The 25,620-nt window shown below is 35.3% G+C and overlaps 1 protein-coding gene across 1 annotated transcript in view; it reads left to right on the forward strand.

Moving 5' to 3' along the window:
• The window catches only part of PHKA1 (phosphorylase kinase regulatory subunit alpha 1), a 208,546-nt gene extending 183,239 nt beyond the window's left edge, over positions 1-25,307 (forward strand). The window contains exons 23-33 of the mRNA XM_081125812.1: positions 3,972-4,128; positions 4,826-4,905; positions 6,697-6,775; positions 6,910-7,039; positions 8,889-8,990; positions 9,812-9,927; positions 11,677-11,727; positions 17,367-17,537; positions 19,680-19,733; positions 21,361-21,561; positions 22,699-25,307. Of these exons, the coding sequence (XP_080981938.1) occupies positions 3,972-4,128; positions 4,826-4,905; positions 6,697-6,775; positions 6,910-7,039; positions 8,889-8,990; positions 9,812-9,927; positions 11,677-11,727; positions 17,367-17,537; positions 19,680-19,733; positions 21,361-21,561; positions 22,699-22,872 (1,315 nt within the window). The 3' untranslated portion in view covers positions 22,873-25,307. The remainder of the gene's footprint in view (positions 1-3,971; positions 4,129-4,825; positions 4,906-6,696; positions 6,776-6,909; positions 7,040-8,888; positions 8,991-9,811; positions 9,928-11,676; positions 11,728-17,366; positions 17,538-19,679; positions 19,734-21,360; positions 21,562-22,698) is intronic.
• Positions 25,308-25,620: the final 313 nt, after the last annotated feature.

Here is a 25,620-nt window from a genome sequence, read left to right on the forward strand (position 1 = left end):
TATGTGCCAGGAACAATGCTAAAAGGAGAGTAATAAAAAATCAGAGATAAAAAAGATAGGAGTAAGGACAAAATGACTGTTTTAGAATTTTTAAATATTTTAAATACCTTTAATTTTTTTTTAAAAATAACACTTAGGTGTTTAATCTACTTGGAATTTATTTTTACTTATTTTTATATATGTCTTCTTACTCAACATGTCTAAAATCAAATTCAATATCTTTACCAGAAAGCTACTACTTCCTGACCTTGCTTGTGATATCATCCAGACTTGAAATTGTGTCATCATCTACAACTCATCCTCATCCCCTGCCTCTCCTTATGACATCACTAATACTCTTGGGAATCAGTGCTCAAATCTACATCCTCTATGATCTGACATTCAACCTTTATCTACCATTGCTCCCTCCTCACAATATGAATACTCCCATCAAAACAAAGTACTACTTAGGTTCAAAATAGTCTATACATGACTACTTTCACACCTTGGTTCATGTTTCTTCCTCTGCCTCGACTACTTTCTTTTACTACATCCCATCTCTTCTTGTCAGAATTCTAGTTATACATCAAAGCCTAGTTCACCCATCACCTCCACGGACTGTTCTCTGATCTCTAGAAATAAAAAGGATCTTCCCAAAATGTGAGCTCTCATAGCACTTCTTTTCATATTATTTATTTATGTTTATTTTGATCATTTCAAACTTAGAGAAGAATTGTAAGGATAGTACAAAAATTTTTCTGGATATCCTTCACCCAGATCCCTCAGATGTTCACACTGAATCATTGAGTCTTGATCTCTCTCTCTCTCTCTCTCTCTCATCATCATCATCATCATCATCATCACACACATATATATTTTTCTGAACCATTTGAGAGTAAGTGGCAGACACCTGTTCTACCCCTAAATACTTCAGTGTGTATTTCCTAAAGAGTAGGAATTCTCTGACATAAGCACAGTACAATCACCAAAGTCTGAAAATTAATGTTAAGACAATACTGTTATCTAATCTGCAGACATTACTGAGATTTATCAGTTGTCCCAATAATGTCTTTACAGCAAAAGAAAATATAAATTATACATTTCATTCAATTCTCATGTGTTCCTAGTCTCCTTTATGTGGAACAGTTCCTGAGTTTTTATTTTTCATGTTATTGACATTTTTGAAAAATACAGACAAGTTATTTTGCAGAATCTTCCTAAATTTTGGTTTAGCTGTTGTTTCTCATAATTAAATTCAAGTTTATGCATTTTTGGCAGCAATACCACTGAAGTGATGCTGGTAACTTTGATCACTTGGTTCGATCACTTGGTTAAGGTGGTATCTTTTACATTTCTCCACTGTGAAGTTATTATGTTAAACTTTGTAATTAAAAATTATCTTGTTGAGATATACATTGAGACTGTGTAAATATCCTGTTAATCTTTAGACTTTCATTCACTAGTTTTTTAATCCATTGATGATTCTTCCTATAGCATTTTTAAAAATCCTCACCTGAGAATATGTTTTTATTGATTTTTAGAAGGGGGTGGGGAGAGAGAGAAACATCAATTGGTTGCCTCCTATACATGCCTGACCAGGGACCAAACCTGCAACCTGGGTATGTGCCCTGAACAGGAATTGAACCCACAACCTTTTGGTGAACAGGATGATATTCCACCAAATAAGCCACCTAGCCAGGGCTTCCTATAGCATTTTTTTATTTCATGTTTTAAGAAATTAACATGTTAAATGTATCTAGTATAGTTATTATTTTAAATATATAATGCAATTATATTAAAATATACATAATATATATTTAATATAATTAACTATATTGAATAGATAATACATTATCATGGTTCAAACTTTTTAAATACAAAATTATACATTGAAAGGGTAAAAAAAATGTCTTTTTCTCACCTTTGTTTCTCAGATACCTGGTTTTCTTCCTCACAGGCCATCAATGCTATTGATTTTTTGTGTATCCTTCTAGGAACATTTTATGCATATATAGGTAAATACAGACATATATGTGTATACTTTTTACCTGTTTACTCAAATGGTAGCATAGTATATACACTGCTCTGTACCTTATTTTTTTCACTAAAACTATATATTTTGAAGATCATTACATATATATTTCATCTATCAGTCACTGCTTAAAAAATCACCCCAAAATTCACTGGCTTACAATTAAAAAACAAAAAGTGTTCAAATTATCTGTCACAATTCTAGGGCTTGCTCAGGCTCAGCTAGGCAGTTCTCACTTGGTGTCTCTTTCAGTTGTGATCTAACGGTGTCTGGGGCTGAAGTCCTCCTAAGGCTTATTCACTTATATATCTTGGGGTTAGTACTGGCTGTTGGATGGAACCTCAGCTGGGGCTGTTACCTAGAATATGCACAAATGACCTGTCTCTCCACTTCCTCACAGCATGGTGTCTAGATTCCAAGAGTATGCATCCTATGAAAGAACCAAGTGGAAGCTGCATTACTTTTTATGACCTAGCCTCAGAAATCATATAGCATCACTTCCACCTTAGTCATAAGCATGCCTGGGTTGAAGGGGAGAGAATAATGCAGTCTTGATGGGAAGACTGTGAAAGTCACATTGTAAGAAGAGCATGTGAGATGGAGTATTGTTGCAGCCCTTTTGAAATGTACAATCTGCTGTAATCTAAATCTACATTATAATTTCATAATAGTTGCATAGCATTCCACTGTTTGAATATGTCATCATTTGTTTAACCAGTTTCCTATTGATAAACATTTGGATTGTTTTCAGTCATTCACTGTTACAAGCAATGCTATAGTGAATAACCTCATAGCATATATCATTTCTCATGTTTAGAATTTATCCTACAGATATATGAGCAGTAGAATTGCTAGATCAAATAATATAGGTATTTTAATATTGATATATATTTCCAAATAGCCATCCAAACTGATTGTCCTAATTTTCACTTCCACTGGCAACATATTGAGATTGCCTATTTTCCCAAAGACTCATCAATGCATTGTTATCAAATTTTGAGATTTTTGACAACATAAGAGATGAAAAAACTATTAGCTTGGTTAATTTGAATGTTTCTTATTATAAGTGACATCAATCACCTTCTCCTGTGTTTAAAAGTGATCAGTATTTGTTTTGCCAGATTTTCTTTTGTTGTTTTTATTTTGTTATCTATTTGTTGGAGTTCTTTATATATTAGGGAAATTAGCCTATGAATTGCAAATATTTTTATTAGTTAGAAATTTATCCTATGACTTTGCTTTCAGTGGGTTTTGCAATAAGAATTTTGTTGTTTTTATGTATATAAATGTATCAATCTTTTGTTTTATGGGTTCTGGTGTATAGTTCATAGTTAAAAAGTCCTCTTGCCTCCAAAGTTATAAAATAGTTCTCCCATATTTTTTCTAGTACTTTTATATTTAAGTATTTTATACATTTGGAATTCTGGCATGGATCCAACTTCTTTTTTAGATGGCTACTTAACATCATTTAATAAATAATCTACTCTTATCATATACTAAATTCCCAATTTCATAGTGCTTTATATATCTTTTATGGTATTTTACAGCTGATTTGTATTATAGTAATTTTTACAACAATAACATATATGTGTCCTTTAAAAATAAGCACTCATCCTTGTTATTTCTTCATTAGTCCCTAAGTGGCTACTATCTGAACTTTCAATAGTTAAATTAAATCTTTGACTTTATTTTCAGCACCCTTGAAGCCCATGAAGAGGGTAAAATAATGCATTTTGTCAAAACACAGCTGAAACTAAGATTTATTCTTGTCTAGACAAACTATTTGACTAGACAAACTATTAAGCAGAGGTTTACAAGGATTCTTAGTTAATAATAGCATTCATTTTCTATTGAAAGAGAGACCTATAAAAAACAGGTATATCCATTCTAACACTGAAACGAAAGATTGTTGCTGACAGCTTTACTTACCATTAATGTAGGCCTGTCTTTAATATTCCAGAGGACCTGACTGGGACACTAGATTGTATGATGAAGGGAATACAACAGTCAGAGAGCTGCTTACTGAACTATATGGCAAAGTTGGAGAAATCCGTCACTGGGGCCTGATCCGGTACATCTCTGGAATCTTAAGGAAGAAGGTGGAAGCACTCGATGAGGTACTATAATTTTTTTAAAAATTGACACCAAATCTAGATGGAGGGTGTTTTATTATTTTTTTTAATATGTCTTTATTGATTTCAGAGATAGGAAGGGAGAGGAGAGGGATAGAGAGAGATAAGAACATCAATGATGAGAGTCATTGATCGGCTGCCTCCTGCACACCCCCTGCTGGGGATCGAGCCCACAACCCGGGCATGTGCCCTGACTGGAATCGAACCACGATCTAGATCATAGGTCAATGCTCAACCTCTGAGCCACATCCGGCGAGGCTAAATGGAGGACGTTTTTAAAAATTGGTGTCCATACTTCTTTTAAAGCAACCACAGCCTCTAATCATTTGAAATACTGTCTTTCCTACATAAAGTTTCTGATATTCAGTTAGTTTTTTTGTTTGCAAATATACTGATGCATGTAAACTGTAGACTTATAGAGATGTTATAAACTATAAGAATTCTAGATCTTAAGAATGAATTTACACTAAACCAAGAGTTTCTACCCCTTAGGAGATAAAATACCTCACTGTTCCTTCCTAGAAATCTCTCTTTTCTGATCTTCATGGTATTTTCTGAGAAATACACTTTGGTGTGTCATTAAATTAAGGGGGAGCAAAGTCTTCTAGGCAGAAAAAAGTAATTTTCATGGAAGTCTGAGGTGTTATGGGAAGGATAATGCTGTTATGTTGTCTCTCCTTAGGCCTGCACAGACCTTCTCTCCCACCAGAAACATTTGACAGTGGGACTCCCTCCAGAGCCTCGAGAGAAGACTATCTCTGCGTGAGTATGGTTTTTGACTGGATTTGTTCATGCTTCTCTTAGTCTTTAAGGAGCTGTGTGAACTGACCCCAATTCTCTTGCCCTAACCTGCCAATGGGTGATAATGTCCCACATGCATGAGTTTCTCAGGATGAGAATGTTGATAATAACAGGGTAGAGTAAATGAAAGAGGAAACTCACAGTAAGTAGCATTCAAATGTATTTTTGTATTTTGCTTTTTTTTTTTTTTTTTTTTGGTTTGATGGTTTTTTGTTGTTTTTTGTTTGTTTGTTTGTTTGTTTTTTCTTATTGGTTTTCCCAAACCTTTCATTAAAAACAAAAACAGCCCAGCCGGGCGTGGCTCAGTGGTTGAGTGTTGACCTAGGACCCAGGCGATCAGGGTTCCATTCCCAGTCAGGGCACATGCCCAGGTTGCAGGCTCCATCCCCAGTCGGGGATGTGCAGGAGGCAGCCGATGAATAACGACTCTCTCATCATTGATGTTTCTATCTCTTTCTCCCTCTACTTTCCTCTCTCTGAAATCAATAAAGATATATTTTTAAAAAAACAAAAACAAAAAACAGAGCAACTGGAATTAGCACCCACAAAATAATCAACTATTCTTTTGACTTTGTTCCATTCCTCTCTCCTTGGCTTATAGATGGCTGTTTTCTCCCTGTGCCTCTTTATGTTTCTTTCCTCCGTGTGTGTGTCTCTGTGTCCAGATTTCCCATTTATATAAAGACCCTACTCCTATGGGATTAGGGCCCACACAATAACCTCCAAATAAGGTGACATTCCGAGGTACTAGGGGTTAAGATTTCAGCATATGAACTTTGAGGGGACACAGTTCAACCCATAACACCTTGCTCCTGGCAAACAGAACCTTTTCATCACAAATCAGATTAATTTTGTCACGGCAGACATACCTTGGAGATATTGCGGTTCAGTTCCAGACCACCGCAATAAAGCAAATATCACAATAAAGTGAGTCACACAATTTCTTTTTAATTTCCTAGTACATATAAAGGTTATGTTTATACTATACTGTAGTCTACTGAATGTCCAATGTCATTATATCTAAAAAATGTACATACCTTAATTTAAAAAATACTTTATTGTTAACAAATGCTAACCATCATCTGAGCCTTTAGTGAGTCATAATCTTTGTGCTGGTGGAGAGTCTTGCCTCAATGTTGATAAAAATGCAGTATCTGTGAAGCACAATAAAGCAAAGTAGTATAATAAAACTTACTGCAGGCAGTCCCAAAGAAGAAGATGGCATGGTCCACACCTCATGCCTCCAGAGTGCTTAGTATCAACAGGAGAGTTAGAAGTGTGGGAGGAGGTGTGTATACCCGTGTGTGTGTGTGTGTGTGTGTGTAAACTGATGAAACTGTAGAAAATCAATATAACTCTATAAGGTATGATTATGAAGTAATAAAATGGCTTCCAAAAGGCACAGCTTAAATTTAGTTTATTACTTTCTAGCCATAATAGTTAATTGTCAAAAGTTAATTCTTAACCATGAAAGGCTAGTCTGGAAGGACATCATAGAGTGAGTTTTACATAAAATGTTGTAGGGGAAAGGCACTCCAGGTTTAGATAGGAGAGAGCAGAGCTCTCTTGTGTTGATACGGGCCAGAGTGTTTTGGGGAGGTAATGAATTCTGAAGGCTGAAAAAACCAGCATGCCACCAGTAAAGACACTGAGGCAGTGGCTTGTACTTGGGAGGAGCATTTTTATTTTCTCCGTATATTTAGGCTTAAGTAGTTGCAGAATTTTGTCTGTCTTTGCTGTCTTCTTCCTCAGACCTCTGCCCTATGAAGTACTCACTCAGCTGATAGATGAAGCCAGTGAAGGGGACATGAGCATTTCAATCCTAACACAGGTGAGCAGAATTATAAAGCCTAATCTAGTGATTGATATTTTAAAGTTTGTTTTCAATTGATATGGCACTTGACCACCAAATAGTCTTTGTGAGGCCTGGGCCATAATTTTTGTCTATATCCATTCCATGCACAGGAAATAATGGTATATCTAGCCATGTATATGCGAACCCAGCCTGGCCTCTTTGCTGAAATGTTTCGACTTCGAATTGGTCTGATTATACAGGTTATGGCAACAGAACTGGCCCACTCCCTTCGATGCTCAGGTATTCAATTTAGTAACTATTTCAGGCAGAATTCACTTTTAATGTAAGTCTGTTGAGTTGAGATCAGGAGGAGAAAGAAAGCTAAAGCATTTTTATGAGTAGTGCAAAAGCTGCATATAGCAATCTTGTTCCTAGGTTAGTCAGTCTCTATACAAGTAAAAAGACTGATATTATGACAAATTTAATTAGTTCTGTAACTTCAAAACTCCACCTCTTGGGGCCTCCAAATTACTACATTCCTCTTAATTCCTAGCATACATGGAACTTGGGTGTGAAAGACCGGGTTAGATTCTGATTCAGTCAGTGCAGCTTCTGGACACCACACTAAGTCACGACATCAGTTTGATCATAATGTCAGTATTCTGTCTAGCAACATCAAGACTGAATAAAGGAAGGCAATATTTCTGTTAATATTTATCTGACAAGACTCTCTTTGAAGCTGTAGAGCAGAATTATATAAAGTGTGAAGGGGGAAACGGACCCCCATGGCATGACTATTTTTTCCAAGGATATTTGTGTTAATTCAACAAGAATTACAAGAAATAGGGATTGCTTACAAAAACAATATCACAGTGGCTAAACTCAATTTTAGCCATTTTCTCAGTTAAATTTACGTAAAAGGCTTTTAATTGAACTGTTAACAAAGTACCTAAATTTATTGGTTTGAATCTAACATAAATTACATGAGATAAATTATATTTAAATAACCCTTTAAAGGAAGAGAGCTAATGATTAATTTATACTTACCATATTCCAGACACTCTGCTTTTTCCTTTATATTTACATATATTATCTCATTTAATCTTTACAACAACCCTCTCGAGAAGGTATCTTTGTCCCACTTCTGCCGATAAGGAAACAAGCTCAGAGAGGTTAAACAATTTGCTCAAAGTTACATAGCTAGTAAGTAATAGAAATTGATTACAAGTCTGCCTGATTCCAAATGATTTCTAGTTAATATATATTACATGTATTATAAATGTATATCCTCTAGCTTTGGGATCAAAGGATGTTTTATGAGGGTCTGATTATTCAATAACAAGCCCCAATGAGGAATAAACCTGCAAACATTTTTTCACTTTTCCTTAATTGCCTGCTGTGGAAATTTTTTCCTGTGGATTCATCAAAACCATGGCTATTTATTTCTTATAGGATAAAGTTAAGATCCCTGAGTCTGATATTCAAGATCCTCATACTTCAACAGAACTTCCCACTAATTTAATCAACCCTCATTTGGCAGTTTTAGTATTATTTATCTTGTTTAAATATCCAGTCTCTCCCAAATAATTGCTCAGCCTCTCAAGGTTAAGTACCATGTCATACCTATTAGTACTAACATTGCATAAAATCATTGCCCACATGTAGAAAACTCTTAATAAGTGTCTGATGCTGATGAACAAGTTTAAGTTATCTTCTCAGTATTCTTTATAATTTTATATCCATTCTCTTTTAAGTCTCTGCATTTCCAGGCTGACAAGTTTTGATTATTTTAGTCCATCTGCATATATACATTCATTGCCTTTCTCTGATTAGTTCCAGCTCCATTGTTCTCCTTTCATTCTTTCCACCTTCAAATAAAGATCCTACTGAATACCCTAATGGTGTGGAGAGAGGTGAAAAAGAAATCAAGGACCTGACTAATCCATAAACTGGGTAGTCAGTCCTTAAATTATTATAAATCTATTACAGTCTTAATATCTAAGCAGTATGGTGCTAGAAATTTGTTTTGTTATTTTATTCTTCCAATCAAATGACTCAGAAATTCTAAACAAGAAAGAAATAGGGAAAAATACGCTGGGTATGGCAGGCCAATTAGAAATCTCTCTGCCCTAACATTTCTGCTGACTAGCTGAGGAAGCCACAGACGGCCTGATGAATCTCAGCCCTTCAGCAATGAAGAGCCTCCTGCATCACATTCTCAGTGGCAAAGAGTTTGGAGTAGAAAGAAGCGGTAAGGTTGAATTTGCATTTCAGAGCTTTTCAGTATCTCATTGATTTTAAAATGTTTTTCTTTTATCCAAGGAACCTTTTCCTCCAAAATAAATAAAACCCCAATATATGAAACAGTTAAAAACAAAGCTGTCTTTTGGAATAAGATTTGGAAACCACTGTATGTCTCATTTTTCCCCCTTAAATGATAATATCAACTAAGTAGATTACTATCATGTTTTGTTTTGAATAGCTTTATCCATTCCCTTAAATTATGCTAAATTGAAGCCTCTATTTTAGGACAACAAACAACCCACATGTGCATATGTATGTAGCTGCTACAGTACATCTTTAAATTCAAATACATCTAGGTGAAATTAATCTTTCACCTGCACTTGGTGGTTTGGCAGTGGGATTTGGTGTTGAGTACCTAAAACATCAGAACAAATGCAAAAGGTTACTTCCCATGCTCAACTTTTAGGCTTAGGACAAATAAATATATAATGTCAGATGGATGGATACCAGAACTTAGATTGGTAAAAGAAAATTTTAAAGCAGTGCTCCTCAAGCCTTACTGTGTACCTAGGGAAGTTGCTAAAATGCAGACTGATTCTGGACCAAAGGTCCAGTGTGAGGTCTAAGATTCTACTAAAAAGCTCCTAGATGATGCTAATGCTGCTGGTCCATGGACCACACTTTGAATAGCAAGGTTATAGTTGTTTGTTTGTTTGTTTTTTCAAGTATTGTGAAAGGAAGACATGCATTGAAGTCTTTGAAATGTGGTGGAGGAAAAACCATTGAACCTGATTATCCTCTCTATCTTTAATCTGTCGTGCTATATAGTGCTTCCCACTGATTCAAATATCAGCCCTGCCATTTCTATCCATGAGATTGGTGCTGTTGGAGCAACCAAAACTGAACGAACTGGGATCATGCAGTTAAAAAGTGAGATAAAGCAGGTAAGGTACTATTTGGGAGATTAGCTGAGATATTGTCATGTTTAAGAACATTCTTTGGAAATTAGACTTTGTTGGGATTATGTATTTTGTTCCATATTCTGAGTTTAATTTGAGACACATGTTTTTCAGGTGGAATTTTATAGGCTCTCTATCACAGCTGAGAGTCAGGTGAAACAACTAGGGATCCTTTAACATAGTTTAGCCTGCCTTTAATTCTATATAACATTCATGGGCTCATGGCCTTTTAACAAATAAGATGACATGAGCCACAGAGTAGCTTGATTGATTCTCTTTTATAGCAGTCATTTTCTAGACAGCTTCCTTTTTGTCTGGGCCAAACTATTTTGCTAATTTTAGGAGAAAAGTAATTTGTTTCTGATAGCCAGATTTTAAAACTCAGAGTTCCTCTTGTTAGGATCAACATGTAATTTTGGAATTGATTTTCTTTATGAAACTAGATTTAGGTTCTTACTTTTAAGAAGAGATGCCAGCAAGAACACCAGATTAGGTGTGGGCCTTTTTAAAAATCTGTTTTCAGGTATTGTCCTGAAATTAGATTTTTATCATTGTCTTGATAGAGGTGTTGTGGGCACATAAAGGAAAAGCACTTAAATTAGTCTGAGAGTTGGTGGGAGTCAACAAACATCATATTGTAGCCTCTTACTCATTTTTTCCTGCAGATGAGAATAGATGAGTTACTGTATTATAAAAAGAAATAATTAACACAAACTTCCAAATCTTCTTTCAAAATTCTGAGAAATAATGTGACTTTAAAGTTCAAGTTGAGAAGGTACTAATTTGATCTTAGTAGCACTTTTTATGAAAATCTTAAATCTACTGTTCCTGCTTTTAAAATATATTTGTGCTAGCTTGCACTATGAAAGCACATACAGAAGAGGAGAGACAGAATAGAATTTTTTTAGGAGTCACAAACTATTTAGGAAGAAAATGAGCCAATGCTTGAAGTTTAATTTGAAGTAAACTTAATTTGAGTACATTTATCAGATACCCTTTCCAATTTATGTTATACGAGAGCAAGAACACTTATCAGATAGTCTTTCACATTTTTATTATGCAATGGAATAAGAATGGGCCTTGTGATAGAAAAATGTTCACTTTACAGGTTTTTCCCCCAGATAATTTGGGTACTTTGAACATTTTTTTATCTGAAAAGTGAAAGAGCTATATTTCATACTGAAGAGTTAAACTGATGTTGTTGGTAAACAATTCTTGTTATGGTTGAAAGTGATTGGCTCAACATTTTATGGTTGTTTGCAGTCACACAGTATTACTTACAAGTCCATTATATATTTAGAACTTGAAGTCCATGTTATATCATTTAATTCTTTATTTCACACATTCACTACCTATAGGATTTCAAGAAAGCCAAAATCATTAGGACTGTATTTTAGACTATGGGGAGCCATAAATTTTCATTATTTTCTTATTTCTAAATATTGATTTCTGTCGTCACCTGCCTGTCTGGTAATTTTGTATTGTTCTTAGCCATTTTCTCTACCACTGACCAATGCCCTCTTTTCTTATGGAAAAATATTTTTCAGGTAGTTTTCTTTGTTTTATTCTTTACCATGACTTCTAGAGTAAGGCTATTTCACCAGCTTTTTAAATGATAACATGCTGGCTAGTTACTTGAATAATCTTTTATTTTACTCTAATAACTTAAAAATGAAAATAATGGTTGCTTTGCCTCATGTCTTTTAAAATTGTATTTTCTCAATTTTTTTATAGTCCAATGGTGGTCATGCCCTGGGTATAGATTTGATGTCACCGTCTTTTCTGGTAATGGCTGTTATCTTGTATTATATACCATTCACAATTGCTTTGAATATCATGACATATACTGATTGATTGAAAAGAAAAACAAAATGAATTAAGAACTAAAATAAATATAAATCAAGTTTATATATGAAGGTGAAATCTTTCCATTTTTGTCCCAAAAAGGCAAGAAAGGGTGTTCAACTCCAACCTTTTTTCCATTTCAGAAAACAAAATCCAATTTTATAAGTATTTGTTAAGTATCTGTTTATTTGTTTATTTTTTAATTTATAATTAATTGCATGTCTACTATGCATCAGGCAGTGTACCAGACAGCATCAGCATTCTCTGGGAACTTGTTAGAAATGTAGTATCTTGGTCCCCACCCTAGGCCTGAAAGTCTGGGTAGAGGCCCAGTAGTTTGTGTTTTAATAATCTTTCTAGGTGATTCTGACTTTTAATTTTGAAAGCCACTGGAGTAGCTATTCTGATTATTGATTTATTTAGTAAATATTAAATGAGTGCCAATTTCATGCTAGGCATTGGAAATATAGTAGTGAAATTTCCTTGGTTTAATCAGGAGTGAGGAATGTCTGGCCCACAGGCTATATATGGCCCATGAAATCATTTGGTCTGGGCCTTCCAAGGCAACTACAGGCGGGACTTGAAATTCAATAAATCTAGAAGCTTTTTTCATAGCTAATTTTTAAGTTGATAATTTTGTATGGCCCACAAATGATGTTATAAATATCCAAATGGCCCTTGGCATAAAAAAGGTTCCCCACCCCTGGTTAAAATCAGTGATTCATACTGGCCTATAATTTCAGAAGCAAGCAAACAAAAAAAATGGAAAAAAGTATTGGACACAATATTGACATTTCTATTGACCTTAACCAAATACCCTGTAATTAATTAGTATAGTAAGTTTGACCAACTCTGTCATATGCACATTAATACAGGAGGACATAGGTATAGAGGAAAAGTTAATCTAAAAACTCAAAACTACTATTTGGTTTTAGAAAATAGTCTGAATGCCCTTTATGGGTTGACCCCACTATCAGCAGCCTAGGATCTTGATGGTAGAGACAAAGTCAATGAAGATAAATCAAATGGCAAATCATCTACTTAGTGCACTAGTGTGTTAGTCACTGGCCAATACATGTCTTGGGGCACTTTTCTGTTTTACTTAGTGGTTGGTGATATAAGTATTGGCCCAAATTAAAATGTAAGAAGTTTTTTCTCAGAAAATATTTCCATTATGTTTTCTGTGTTTATTTCTGAATCGAAACTGTCAAAGAACCACTTTCCCCAATGTATTTTCTTTACTTATAGCTTTCCAAAGTTCATTATGTTGCATGTGTCAGTACTTCATTTCTTTGTATTAGTGAATAATATCTTGTACTGATATATACCACATTTTATTTATCCATTCATAGTTTGATGGACAACTGGATTTTTTCTGTTTTTTTTTTGTTGTTGTTGTTTTTCTTTGGCTGTTGGGAGTAATGCTGCTATGAACCTTTATGTACAAGTTTTTGTGTGGACATATGTATTCATTTCTCTTGCATATACACCTAGGAGTGGGAGTGCTAGGTTATTTGGTAACTGTGTTTAGCATTCTGAGGAACTGCCAAACTGTTTTCCAAAGTAGCTGCACCATTTTACATTCCCACCAGCAATGTTTGAGGCTTCCAATTTCTTCATATCCTCACCAACCCTTGTTATTTTTTGTCTTTTTTATTCTTGCCATTTTAGTGGATATGAAGTGGTATCTAATTGTGGTTTTGATTTGCATTTCCCTGGTGGTTTATGGTATTGATCATCTATTCATGTACCTATTGACTATTTATCTTCTTTGGAGAAATTTCCATTCAGATTATTTTCCCATTTGTTAATTGTGTTGCTTGTCTTTTTATTGTTGAGTTGTAAAGGTTCTTTTTATATTCTGACTACAAATCCCTTATTAGATATGTGATTGGAAAATATTTTCTTCCATTCTATGGGTTGTCTTTTCACTTTCACTTTCATTTCTTTTCTCCTTTCTAGAGAATATCAACCTCTGAATTAGTTTCTTGATAGTGTCATTTGAAGAACAAGTTTTTTATTTTGATGAAGTCCAATTTACCTATTTTTTCTTTTAGTGTCGTATCTAAGAAGGCTTTGCCAAACCCCAGGTCACAAAGATTTATTCCTGTTTTTTGTTTTAAGACTCCTATAGTTTTAGCTCTTAAAATTACATCTATGATTATGTTGGAGATCCCCAAGACCACCCCCAGGTTTTATGATTCACTAAGAGGACTCACAGGACTCAGCATATAGTCATACTCACAGCTAAGATTTATTACAGTTAAAGGATACAAAGCAAAATCAACAATGGGAAAAGGTGAATTGGACAAAATCTAGGGAAAACAGCCACCAGTTTCCAGAGTACTCTCCTGACAGAGTCACACAGGATGTGTTTAATTTCCCCCAGCAAATGAGTTGTGATATATATGCAATATTGCCAAGCAGGGAAGCTTATTAAGACTCAGCACCCAGGATTTTTATTGGGGGCTGCTCACATCAACAGCCTCTGTCTGGCACATACCAAAACTCCAGACTCCCAAAGGAAAAGCAAGTGTTCAACAGAAACCATAGTGTTTGCACAAACAGTTTAGGTGCAGTAAGCCACTGTTTTGGGAATGATGGGAACCCTCCCCAAACCTAGGTTTCCAAATGCCAGCCAGGGGTCAATCTGTAAGCAGGCCTTTCCAAGAATAGCACTTCTGGCCTGCTGTGGTAACTTTTCTGTACAATAACCCATTTAGACTTAAATTTTTGTGTATGATGTGAGGTAGGGGGACCAACTTCACTCTTTTGCATGTGAATATCCAGTTTTTCCAGCACCATTTTTTGAAAAAACCTATCTTTACTCCCATTTAATTTCCTTGGCACCCCTGTTGAAAATTAATGGCTTATGTCTGAATTCCCAATTCTATTTCATTGATATGCATCCCTAGCCTATGCCTGCATGACACAATCTTGATTATTGTAGCTTTTGTAGTAAGTTTTGAAATTGAAAATAGTAAATCCTCCAACTTTGGTCTTCATTTTAAAAATTGTCTATCATCGATCCCTTGAATTTCCATTTGTTTGTTTGTTTGTTTTTTTTAACTTTATTTTTATTGTTGACACTATTACAGATGTCCCCATTTCCCCTCCCCCCAATAAGCTTATTAGTTTCTGCAAATAACCCAACTGGGATTTTGATAAAGATTGTATTCAATCTCTAGATCAATTTTGAGAGTATTGCCATCTTAACAGTGTTAACTAATCCATGGGCATAGGACTTTTTTCCATTTATTTAGGTCTTTAATTTCTTTCAACACATTTTGTGTTTTCAGAGTATATGTTCTACACTTCTTTTGTTAAACTTATTTCTAAATATTTTCTTCGTTTGGATGCCGTTTTAAATGGAATTGTCTTTTATTTTATTTCCAGATTGATGATTGCTACTGTTTAGAAATACAAATGATTTTTTTTAATTTTATTTATTATTTTTTATTTAAAAAATGTTTTTAATGTATCTTTATTGATTTCAGAGAGAGGAAGGAAGAGGGAAAGAGAGAGATAGAAACATTGATGATGAGACTCATCATTGATGAGCTGCCTCCTGCATGCCCCCCGACTGGGAATTGAGCCTGCAACCCAGGCATGTGCCCTTACCGGGAATTGAACCGCAATCTCCTGGATCCTGGGTCAATGCTCAACCACTGAGCCATTCCTGGACGGGCACAAAATGTTTAATATTGACATTATTGCAGGACTCCACCTTCTCCCCTTTTTGTATAGTGATCTTCTGTCATGCAAATTTACTGAACTTATTTGTTATTGTTTTTAGTGAATTTCTTATATACAAGATCATGCCATCTGCAAATAGAGATAGTTCTACTTCTTTCTACACTGGATGACTTTTATTTCTTTTATTGCTTAATAGCCCTGGCTGGAACCTCCAGTACAATAATTAATAAAAGTAGCAAGAGTGAACATCTGTCTTATTTTGATCTTAGGAGGAGAACAGTCCATCTCCAACCATTCACCACGTCAGCTGTGGATGCCCTTTATTAGATTGAAGAAGTTTCCCTCTGTTTCTAGTTTGTTGAGTGTTTTTATCATGAAAGGGTGTTAGATTTTATTAAATGCTTTTTCTTAATCTATTAGGATGATGTAGTTTTAATGTTTTATTCTTATTCTATTAATGTAATGTATTACATTAATTGATATCTGGATGTTAACCTTGAATTCCTGGAACAAATCCTATTTCATCATGGTGCATAATTCTGTTTATACGTTGCTGAATTTGGTTTGCTAGTGTTTTGTTGAGGATATTTGTATGTGTGTTCGTAAAGGATGTTGATCTGTAGTTTTCTTGTAATGTTTTTGTCTGATTTTGGTATAAAGGTAATACGGGCCTCATAGAATAAATTGGGAAGTTCCTTCCTCTTCTCCTTTTGGAAGAATTTGTGAAAAAATTAATAAAATTAACCAGTGAAGCCATTTGTACCTGGTCTTTTCCTGTGTGGGAAGTTTTGTAATTACTTATTTGATCTCTTTGTTATAGATCTATTCAGATTTCTGTTTCTCCTAGAGTCAATTACGGTAATTTGTGTCTTTCTAGGAATTTGTTCATTTCATCTAAGTTATGTAATTTGTTGACAAATGGCTGTTGATGTTATGTCCTTATAATCATTTTTATTTTTTTAAGGTTGGAAGTGATGTCCCCACTTTTGATCCTGATTTTAATACATTGAATTTATCCTCTTCAAAAAATTTTTTTGGTCTGTCTAGCTAAAGATTTTTCAATTTTGTTAATATATATTTTCAAAGAAGCATTTTTGTTTCACTGATTTTCTCTGTTTTTCTATTTTCTATTTTACTTCTTTCTGCTATAATGTTTATTATTTTCTTCTCCTTGCTTTCTGTTTAGTTTGCTCTTCTTTTTTTTATTGTCTTAAGGTGGAAGATTTCATTCTTGATTTGAGAACTTTCTTTTTTAGTACAAACATTCATAAGTTTCTCTTTGAAAACTCTTTAGCTTCATCCAGTAAGTTTTGGTATGTTGTGTTTTCATTTTCCTTAATCTTAGAGTGTTTTCTAATATTCTTTTTTATTTATTTCATAACACTGGTTATATAGAGGTGAATTTTCAAATTTCCACATATTTATATATTTCCTTCCCAATTTTCTTTCCCAAATTTCCTTCTGTTATTGATTTCTAATTTGATGTCATTGTAGTCAGAGAACACACTTCCTATGATTTCAATTCTTTTAAACTGATTGAGGCTGTGTTACAGTTTGTGATTGCAGCAAATTAACCCATAGACCAGTTAGAAGTTTAACAGATAACCAGGGAAAGAGACAGCTAAAAACTTTCATGTATTAGTGTTTGTATAGCTCTTCATATGTATTATTAAATTGCTTTCTAGAAGGGTTGTACCAGTTTACATTGCTGCTAGCTACTCATAAATCTACCAGCTTCACCGTAACCTCTTTATCTTGGGTGTCACATATAATACGTGGTTTATAATTCTGCAGAGTGTTTATTATTCACTGTGCTATAATACTTTATCAGAGGAACAGAGATAACTTTTGATTTACATTCTTTCCTCTTCTTTTCTCCCAAGTCACCTGGAACCTCTGTGACTCCAAGTAGTAACTCCTTTCCTAGTGCATATGATCAACAGACATTTAAAGATAATCGTCAAGGTCAATGGCAACGTCGAAGAAGGCTGGATGGAGCACTGAACAGAGTTCCAATTGGATTTTATCAAAAAGTATGGAAAGTTTTGCAGAAGGTGAGTGTAACACATTGCAGATGTCTCTTTATTTTTCCCCTTGAACTTCTTATTCTCCTTGGCTGAGATATGACATGACTGTGACATCGCTACAATTATATAGAAGTGAAATGCTACATGACAAAACCTAGAAGAAAACCTAAAAATGAAAGAGTTGATTTGTTATTTTGACAGCACTGATAATTTATTCTCTTTCCACTGTTGTTGCTATAGAGTTGCTTATAAATTATATTTCAAAAATCGTCACTTCTCTGCTTTTGTCCACAGTTAGACATTGTAATACATTTGCTGCTAATCAAATGAATTTGGTGATAAAAAAACACACCTCAACTTTCTTTGTAGCTGTTGTAGAGTGGAAATGTTATCTGTGGCAATGTGGAGTTAATAACTAAATGTCACTATAGTAAAATAACTGCAGCATCTGAGGAGTTTGTATAAAAGCTCTTATCTGTGTTTTGTGTTTTTTGTTTTGGATGAAAACTACTAAATAAATGCAAAGTGATGATGATGTTAATAGTCCAAAGACTTTGTTGATATGACCAATTTTGTTTTTCTTTCAAAGGCTTAGTTTGCCAAAGACATTTAAGGGTACATCATACCATTATGTTTGTGACAGATTTAGAGGGCCAAGAAGACCATTGTACTCATTCATAGGCCTCATTCACAGTCTCTTAGGTATCACTTTTTTACTTCATTGCCCTCGGCAAGAACCTAAAGATCCAGGACTTCAAAACCTTTAATTATGTTTCTCCCCTTAGCACATTAATTTTCTTCTTCAGGGACAGAATCATGTGATCTTTTGGAAATGTGGAAGTTGATCCCTTAGACTATCAGCCCTGGCAATCTTCCTTTCAAATAGTACCTAAAACTTGCTTTTCTTCCATCTAACTTCTCTAGCACAGTGGTAGCAGATATGCACTTTATCTCTCCAGTTACACCTGGCTTATAGAAATTCAGTTTCACAGACGTGTAGTAGGTACTGTTCTACTCCAAATACCATGGAAGGTATCTGTTCTTGTCACCAAGGAATTTAATCCAGTTATCTTAATTAGCAACTATAATGCAAGGCCAAAATATATTATGATAAAGGTGTAAAACCACAAGGCTGTGAGAATACAAGAGAAGAAACATTTAAATCTGACTAGGAAGATTGGGTATTTTGTGGCAGAATCAAAACCTGGGCTTGGAATCCTGATCTAAGAAGGAAAAAAGATGCCCTCTATTTTTTTCATTCCATTCTTTTCAGACTATGAATGTGACATAATCACAGTGCACATGTGCTTGAAGACTAGTAATTCTCTGTACAAAGACTGTTACTTGGCTTATGGAACATGGGATAGAAGTGTCAGTTGCTAAACCCATTGGATTGAAATCTTTATCTGTGGTGTAATATATAATGTTTTGATTTACTTAAAATCTAAAATGGCAAGTCATTAGTTCTTACTGGTTTTTAGTAATTGAGTTGATGGTGTAGAGGAAGATAAAGTATCATTCATTTATATAGTATGTCTTGAGCACCTCCTATGCATTAGGCAATGTCCTAGGTGCTAACAGTGATACAGCAAAGAACAAAACAGACAGCAATCTCTGACCTTATGGAATTTACATTCTACTAGAGAGAGACAAACAATAAACAACAAACATAAGAAATAAGTAAATTATATAGAATGTTAAAAGATGACAAATACTATAGAAGAAGTAGAGCAGGAGTGCTGATGAGGAGTGTTTAACTAAAAAATGTAGTAACTGTGCATGTCCATTAAATGTATATGTTAGTTTTTTTCTTCAGCCTAAAAACCTTTCTGAAAGCCTATTTGTGTTGGCTCTGAGACTGAGTATGTTATCCTCCTATGTAGTCTCTGAATCTTTGGGGCCAGTCTATTGCCAAAGGTAGACCTTCCTTATCCCTTCCATTCCCCTAAGTAGAAGATGAACCTTAGGTCTCCTATAGTCCAACCCTGCTTCTTGGTACATAGTAATCATAACCTCTTGGCAAGAACACTTGAGCTGCAGGGCCTTTCACTGGCCTGTGATTACTCAGCATCTACCCTGTGAGGTACACTCAGAAATACTAAGTGTCTCCTTACGGCCTCCCAGTTGTCAGCATATCCTTAGTGACAACATATTTTTGCTGTTTTGCAGTGTCATGGACTTTCGGTGGAAGGTTTTGTTCTTCCTTCTTCAACCACTAGAGAGGTAAGATTCTCTGTTGTTCACGTTTATGTGATTGATAGCTTGTCTGACTAAAGTGTCTCAGTGATCACTTTTCAAAATAACAGATCTATGCTTTTATAAATCAACCGAACATGAAATGCATTTGAAGAAAGGAGAGAATGTTTTTAACAAATAGAACAGGAATATTAGAGAATAATTAGGTATTATATTAGTTATATAAGGACAGCTTGTTTAATGATTAAATTAGGCTGATTTATGTGAATGTTGCCAGAGTTGGAGAGGTCAGACAAGATAAAAACCTAAGGATGAATGACTTCTCATGTCCCCATCATTCTTAATCCCACCACTCTCTAGTAGGATGCTTGTAGACTATTAGATCATAAACCAGTGGTCCTTAGTTCCAACTATATGTCACAGAAACCTAAGTTCTCATCTCCAATTTAGTGGATTGTATCTCCAGGGATGGGGCCTGAGTATCTGTAATTTTTTTTGTTTTTGAGCTTCTGCACCTTTTAAAAATTCTTAGAACAACTCTGATATGTAGCCATGGTTGAGAAACATTGCCATGAACCACAGACATAAATTATAAGATGCTTTCATATTTTACTTTTTGCCCAAATGTATGGAAATTTTAAGGAAATAGCTTTTATGAGAAATCAACAAAGAAGTTAGAATTAAAAAGCTAGAAATAATAAGATTGGACAGTAAAAAATTCTCAAAAATACTGGAAATGTTACAGATAATGTCCACAGGGGCAGGCACAGAAAGTTGATGCTATGCTTCAAAGCTTCACTCTTGCCTATAGGCCTTCCCTCTAATAAAGAACACTGTGTCCTTTTTGTCTTTTCTCTGTCTTTAAGCAAGATTGAAATGTTAATAGAATTAATAATAATACATAACTGAATGGTACCTTTAAGAGTCTTCAAAGCACCTTGACACATTCTTTAATTTGATCTTCAACACAACTGTGTGAGATAGCTAAGGGATTGTAGTAGAACTAGTAACTGACAAAGAGAGGACCTGAACCAAGGTTTTTAGATTCCAAATCTACATTGCCACCCTAAAATGTATACTCAATACAATTTTGCCAAAAATTATTCCTCAATCCCCTTCACCTTAAAATAACTTTGTATTTCCTCAGGCCCATTTAAACCTAACAGTATATTAATGCTTTACATACCTCTAATCATCATGTATCTATTATTTTAAGTTATATTTAGATGTTTCTTTATTCATAGTCATATTTATTCTTTTAAATGATTCTGTAATAACTCATGAAGTTGCTATACCATGATATGCCATTATTTACACAACCATTCCCATGTTTAGATTCCTTCTAGTTTCACACTTGTGACTAATGCTGCTATAAACACTTGTACATAGGTTTGTTTGTTTTTCTCTTTTGAATTATTTTGTTAGGATGAACTCTCAGAAATAGGATTTTGGGTTAGAAGGCATAGACACTTGTACGACTCATTAGGCAATGCCAGATTGACTTCCAAAAAGATTGAACCAATTTACTCAATCACTTTAAAAAATACTGAAGCAGTACTCAGGGCTACTGTGTTTTTACTACCTTTCAGAATAGGTGATTGATGCTTCCTGATGATGGGTTCTTCAGAAATGACTTTCTTTTTCTCCATCACAGATGACTCCAGGCGAGATTAAATTCTCTGTTCATGTGGAGTCTGTCCTAAATCGTGTACCTCAGCCAGAATACCGCCAGCTTCTGGTTGAAGCCATCCTTGTCCTCACCATGATGGCAGACATTGAAATTCATAGTATTGGAAGCATTATTGCTGTGGAAAAAATAGTGCATATTGCCAATGACTTGTTCCTTCAAGAACAGGTATGCAAACCTGTTGTTTTCTCAAAAGGGAATGTCTGACACTAACCTGACTGCATTCAGAGCTCTTCAGGAAGCCATGGCCACTTTCTTGTGCCCTCTTCTTCACAGCTCTTTTCTGGGCCCCTTTTGTAGTGGCTCTGAGCTGATTGCAAAGGAACTAGGCTGCGAGATGACCTGTCTTTCACTATGTATTTTGTGACTGTGTTAGATTGTAAAGTTGCCTGAAACTCAGGAGGCTTTTGTACTTTTCATTGTATTTCAAACTTTTTATCATACTACTCTTTGTTGTGATAAGGAATTAATAAGACTATTGGGTATCATATCCTTTCTGAACTATTAAGGAAAAGAAAAGATTTTATTTAAAACTTTTAATTCTACATTTTTCTTAATAAATTTTCTTCTAGGAAATTAACCATATTTTTAAAATGTAAACTATTTATTGAAAGCTTTCCAAATGTTTCCTAGATTAAGTGTAGGAACACATAAGGTGACGGACATGCACTGTTGTCAATGGGAAATCTCTAAAACATGTAACAGGTGTTTTATTCTATTAGGCACTGTGGAGGAATGCAAAAAAAAAAAAAAAAAAGTAAAAGTATCCAGGATTTTCTAGGATAATCCTAATTTTAAATATTCTGGATTGCAGTTACTTTGTGTATCAGAAATGCAATCCCTTTTAGACATAGACTCTAGATTAGAAAGCTATTGTTCTACTTGAATTAAGTTGACCTAGAAAGAAATAATGATCAAATGTAAGATAAAATAATGCACAACTGAAATCAGTAGTATTAGAAAGACTCAGACAAAAGTCCCTCTAGGGTGATTTGTAAGTATTAACATTTGAATTTTAATAGGCACAGCTCATTTAATTAACAATTATATTTAGCTTTCAAAAATTCTAAACAGCTAATACTTTAAATATAATTTCATATGATTTTTGGATCTAGTGAAAAATGCATGTTTAGAACATATTCACTGCTTTGTGCATAATTCTGATCCCTTCCTGGCTAAACAGCCTAAGATCCAACTAGTTGGTGATAGGGAGAAGGCTCTGAATTATCCTAACCAGGACTTTAATTAGTAGGATTAGTAATTTTTCCTTTCCCCTGTGTTCTCCCACCTTTAAAAACCAAACAGAAAACCCTCGGCGCAGATGATATCATGTTGGCAAAGGATCCCGCATCTGGCATCTGCACTCTTCTGTACGACAGTGCACCCAGTGGCAGGTTTGGCACCATGACCTACCTCTCCAAGGCAGCCGCCACCTACGTGCAGGAGTTCCTGCCCCACAGCATCTGTGCCATGCAATGAGGCCTTTGGGCTCTGGCTACTAGGAGCCTTTTGACAGCTGGTTCCTGCCTCGGTTGATTGTGCATGGAACTGAAATGTGATGGCCTGATCACTCCCACCCTGCCCCATTCCAACTCATCACTCCCAGGAACAGTGGACTTTTCTGACAAACTAACTACTTTAGAAGAAGTGAACCCTTGCTCACCCAGGCTTTTCATTGTGGGCCTTAATTCTTTCATGGATCACAAAAGTATGCATGTGTTTTTATTCTCTAGACCTGTTACACACTTAGTTTTCTAACTGCTGTTTAGGGAGCAGGTATTAATAATAGCTTATTCAAGTTTGGTTTTCCTTATGTGTGGTTTCCTTGTGTGAATGAGTGATGGGTACTTTGGGACATTATTTCAAGTGAGTAAAGCCTAAATTGTTCCATTTTATGCTGCTACAAATTGCAAATATTTATTCTAAGTGCCTTTTCTTGGAAAAAGAGGGTAGCAGATTATAGTTTCCTTCTTTACTCACATATTGCCTCACATGGAATGATAAACTCCTTCCTGTGCAGAATTAATGTTTCTGCTTTTGCCTTTTCTGTATCCACACACATGATTTCTGGTCTCCCTTTGGTGAAATGTCAAAAACTGCAAGTCCAATGTGTATAGTTTAAGATTTGTGCATTAACACTCGAAATCACTCTTGTGACGACTGCTGGGTGGGACTCAGAGAGTTATTTGTAGCGGAAAATGCAGAATGACCCAGAGAAATGAAGCCAGGAGCCCAATTCCAGAGAGGAAGGGGGCAGAAGAAAAGATGCCTGGGTAGTGTATTATACCTAGGAAACAAAGAGGGAATCAGAGGTGGGTAAGTGCCCTGAAGAGAGCCTTGTGCACCTAATCCTGGCTCCTGAAGAGGTGCCTGGCACACAACACAGAGACCAATTGAAGCCTATGTCTTTGCCAAAGAGGAATCCAGCAGTCCAGTCTCTGGATGCCTTACTGAGAGCACTCTTTCCTTGTGTTCGCCTAGTCTTGGTCTCACTCACCTACTTAGTTTCTACAGCATCCACCCCACCCCCAATTCCCTGCCCTCTCATCTATTCTTAAACTCTTTCACTTACATTTTCACTTGCTGATTCTAGTGTTGGTGTATAGCTTGCTATCTGTGGGCATATATCTGTTTCTTACACACAACTGCATTTGTGTTTGTCTAAGCATACATGGGAAGTTTTCTGAATGTAAGTAATTTTATGTTCCTGAATATCTGTAGCTACATTTGACAGAGTAATCAAGTATGTAAATATAAGTGTTACTTGTGGCCAGGGGTAGGGGGTGGGGCAGTGACTGGCTTCAGGCTGACACACAAAGGGTAGTGGAAGAAATGTTAAGTCCTCTTCCCTGGTCCCATGTTTAGGTAGCCTTGTTTGAAGAATGTTTTTTCTAACTTTCTGTCTTAGTTCAGGCTACTATAACAAAAACCATAGACTGGAACATTGATATAGCACACATTTATTTCCCACAGTTCTGGAGGCTGAGAGGTCCAAGAACAAGGTCCCAGCAGATTCAGTGTCTGGTGAGGGCCTGCTTCCTGGTTTGCAGGCAGCTGCCTTCTTGCTGTGTCTTCACATGGTGTGGAGACAGACCTCTGGCCTCTTCCTCTACTTATAAAGGGTATTAATCTTGTCATGGGAACTCCACGCTCATGACTTCATCTAATCCTGATTAGCTTTGAAAAAGGCCACCTCCAATTACCATGACACTGGAGATTAAAACTTCAACCTATGAATTTGGAAGGGACACATTTAGTACACAGCACTTTCCTTCTGATTTATGTGTAAAAGCTCTCCTAATTTTCCCACTTTCACTCAGAGAACTTCCTACTTCAATCCCCACTTTTCCCTTCGATTTTTCCGGTTTTTCCCCAAGAATGGGGATCGAGATGGGGGAGTCTCTAAATAATTCTTACAGAACCAGTGACAATCTTATGAGTACACATGAATAAGTGAGCAGAGTAGGGTGATAGAAAACATAAAAACAGAGAGGATGGTCAGCCTTCTCAATACCTCTTAGAGCAAATGAAAACACACAGTAAGTAACTTCCTGCTTACATGATTTTCTGGTCACTTGTAAAGATAGTATACAACCTATTCTGAAACTTTGTCTTTTCACTAGCTACAAGTGCCCCAACATTTGGACTACATCTGTAGTAGCACAGGTGAAAACCACCACTCCCTCCCACACTAATTTGCTTGAACTGACACTGATGGCTGCATTTCTCTGAGTTGACTAAGTTGTCTAGCACTGTGCTCCCCTCTAACTATGCTTCACTCTTAAACCAATCTTTTAGAAAACTTGATTGTATTTAAGCATGTGATACTAAAAGAGACGGATTTTTAAAGCACTTCTGTTTTTAAAATAAAATAAAAAATAGAATTTCCAATTAAATCATGTCTGGTGCCAATCTGTAAAACTTAACATGTGTTTTTGTGATTGGAATTTATTTCATGGCTCTATTTTATGTATTCTAATTACACACTACAGTCAAAGCTCATTAGTTGGGTCAAAGTAGAATAATACTAATATATAAATCACATAGTATGCATTATATAATATGTTATATAATTTATGTAAAGAAATGCAGTTTTACCATTCAAATACATACCCACTCAAATGAGGCTCACTAAATTCAATTGGGTTTATTGACATGTTTAGGGAACCTGTTCTGATGAATGAATAAGACTGATCTTTATTCAGCATTGACAATTGTGTACAAATG

Source organism: Miniopterus schreibersii, assembly GCF_964146895.1.
Source record: "Miniopterus schreibersii genome assembly, chromosome: X".
In the NCBI taxonomy this organism is placed as follows: domain Eukaryota; kingdom Metazoa; phylum Chordata; class Mammalia; order Chiroptera; family Miniopteridae; genus Miniopterus; species Miniopterus schreibersii.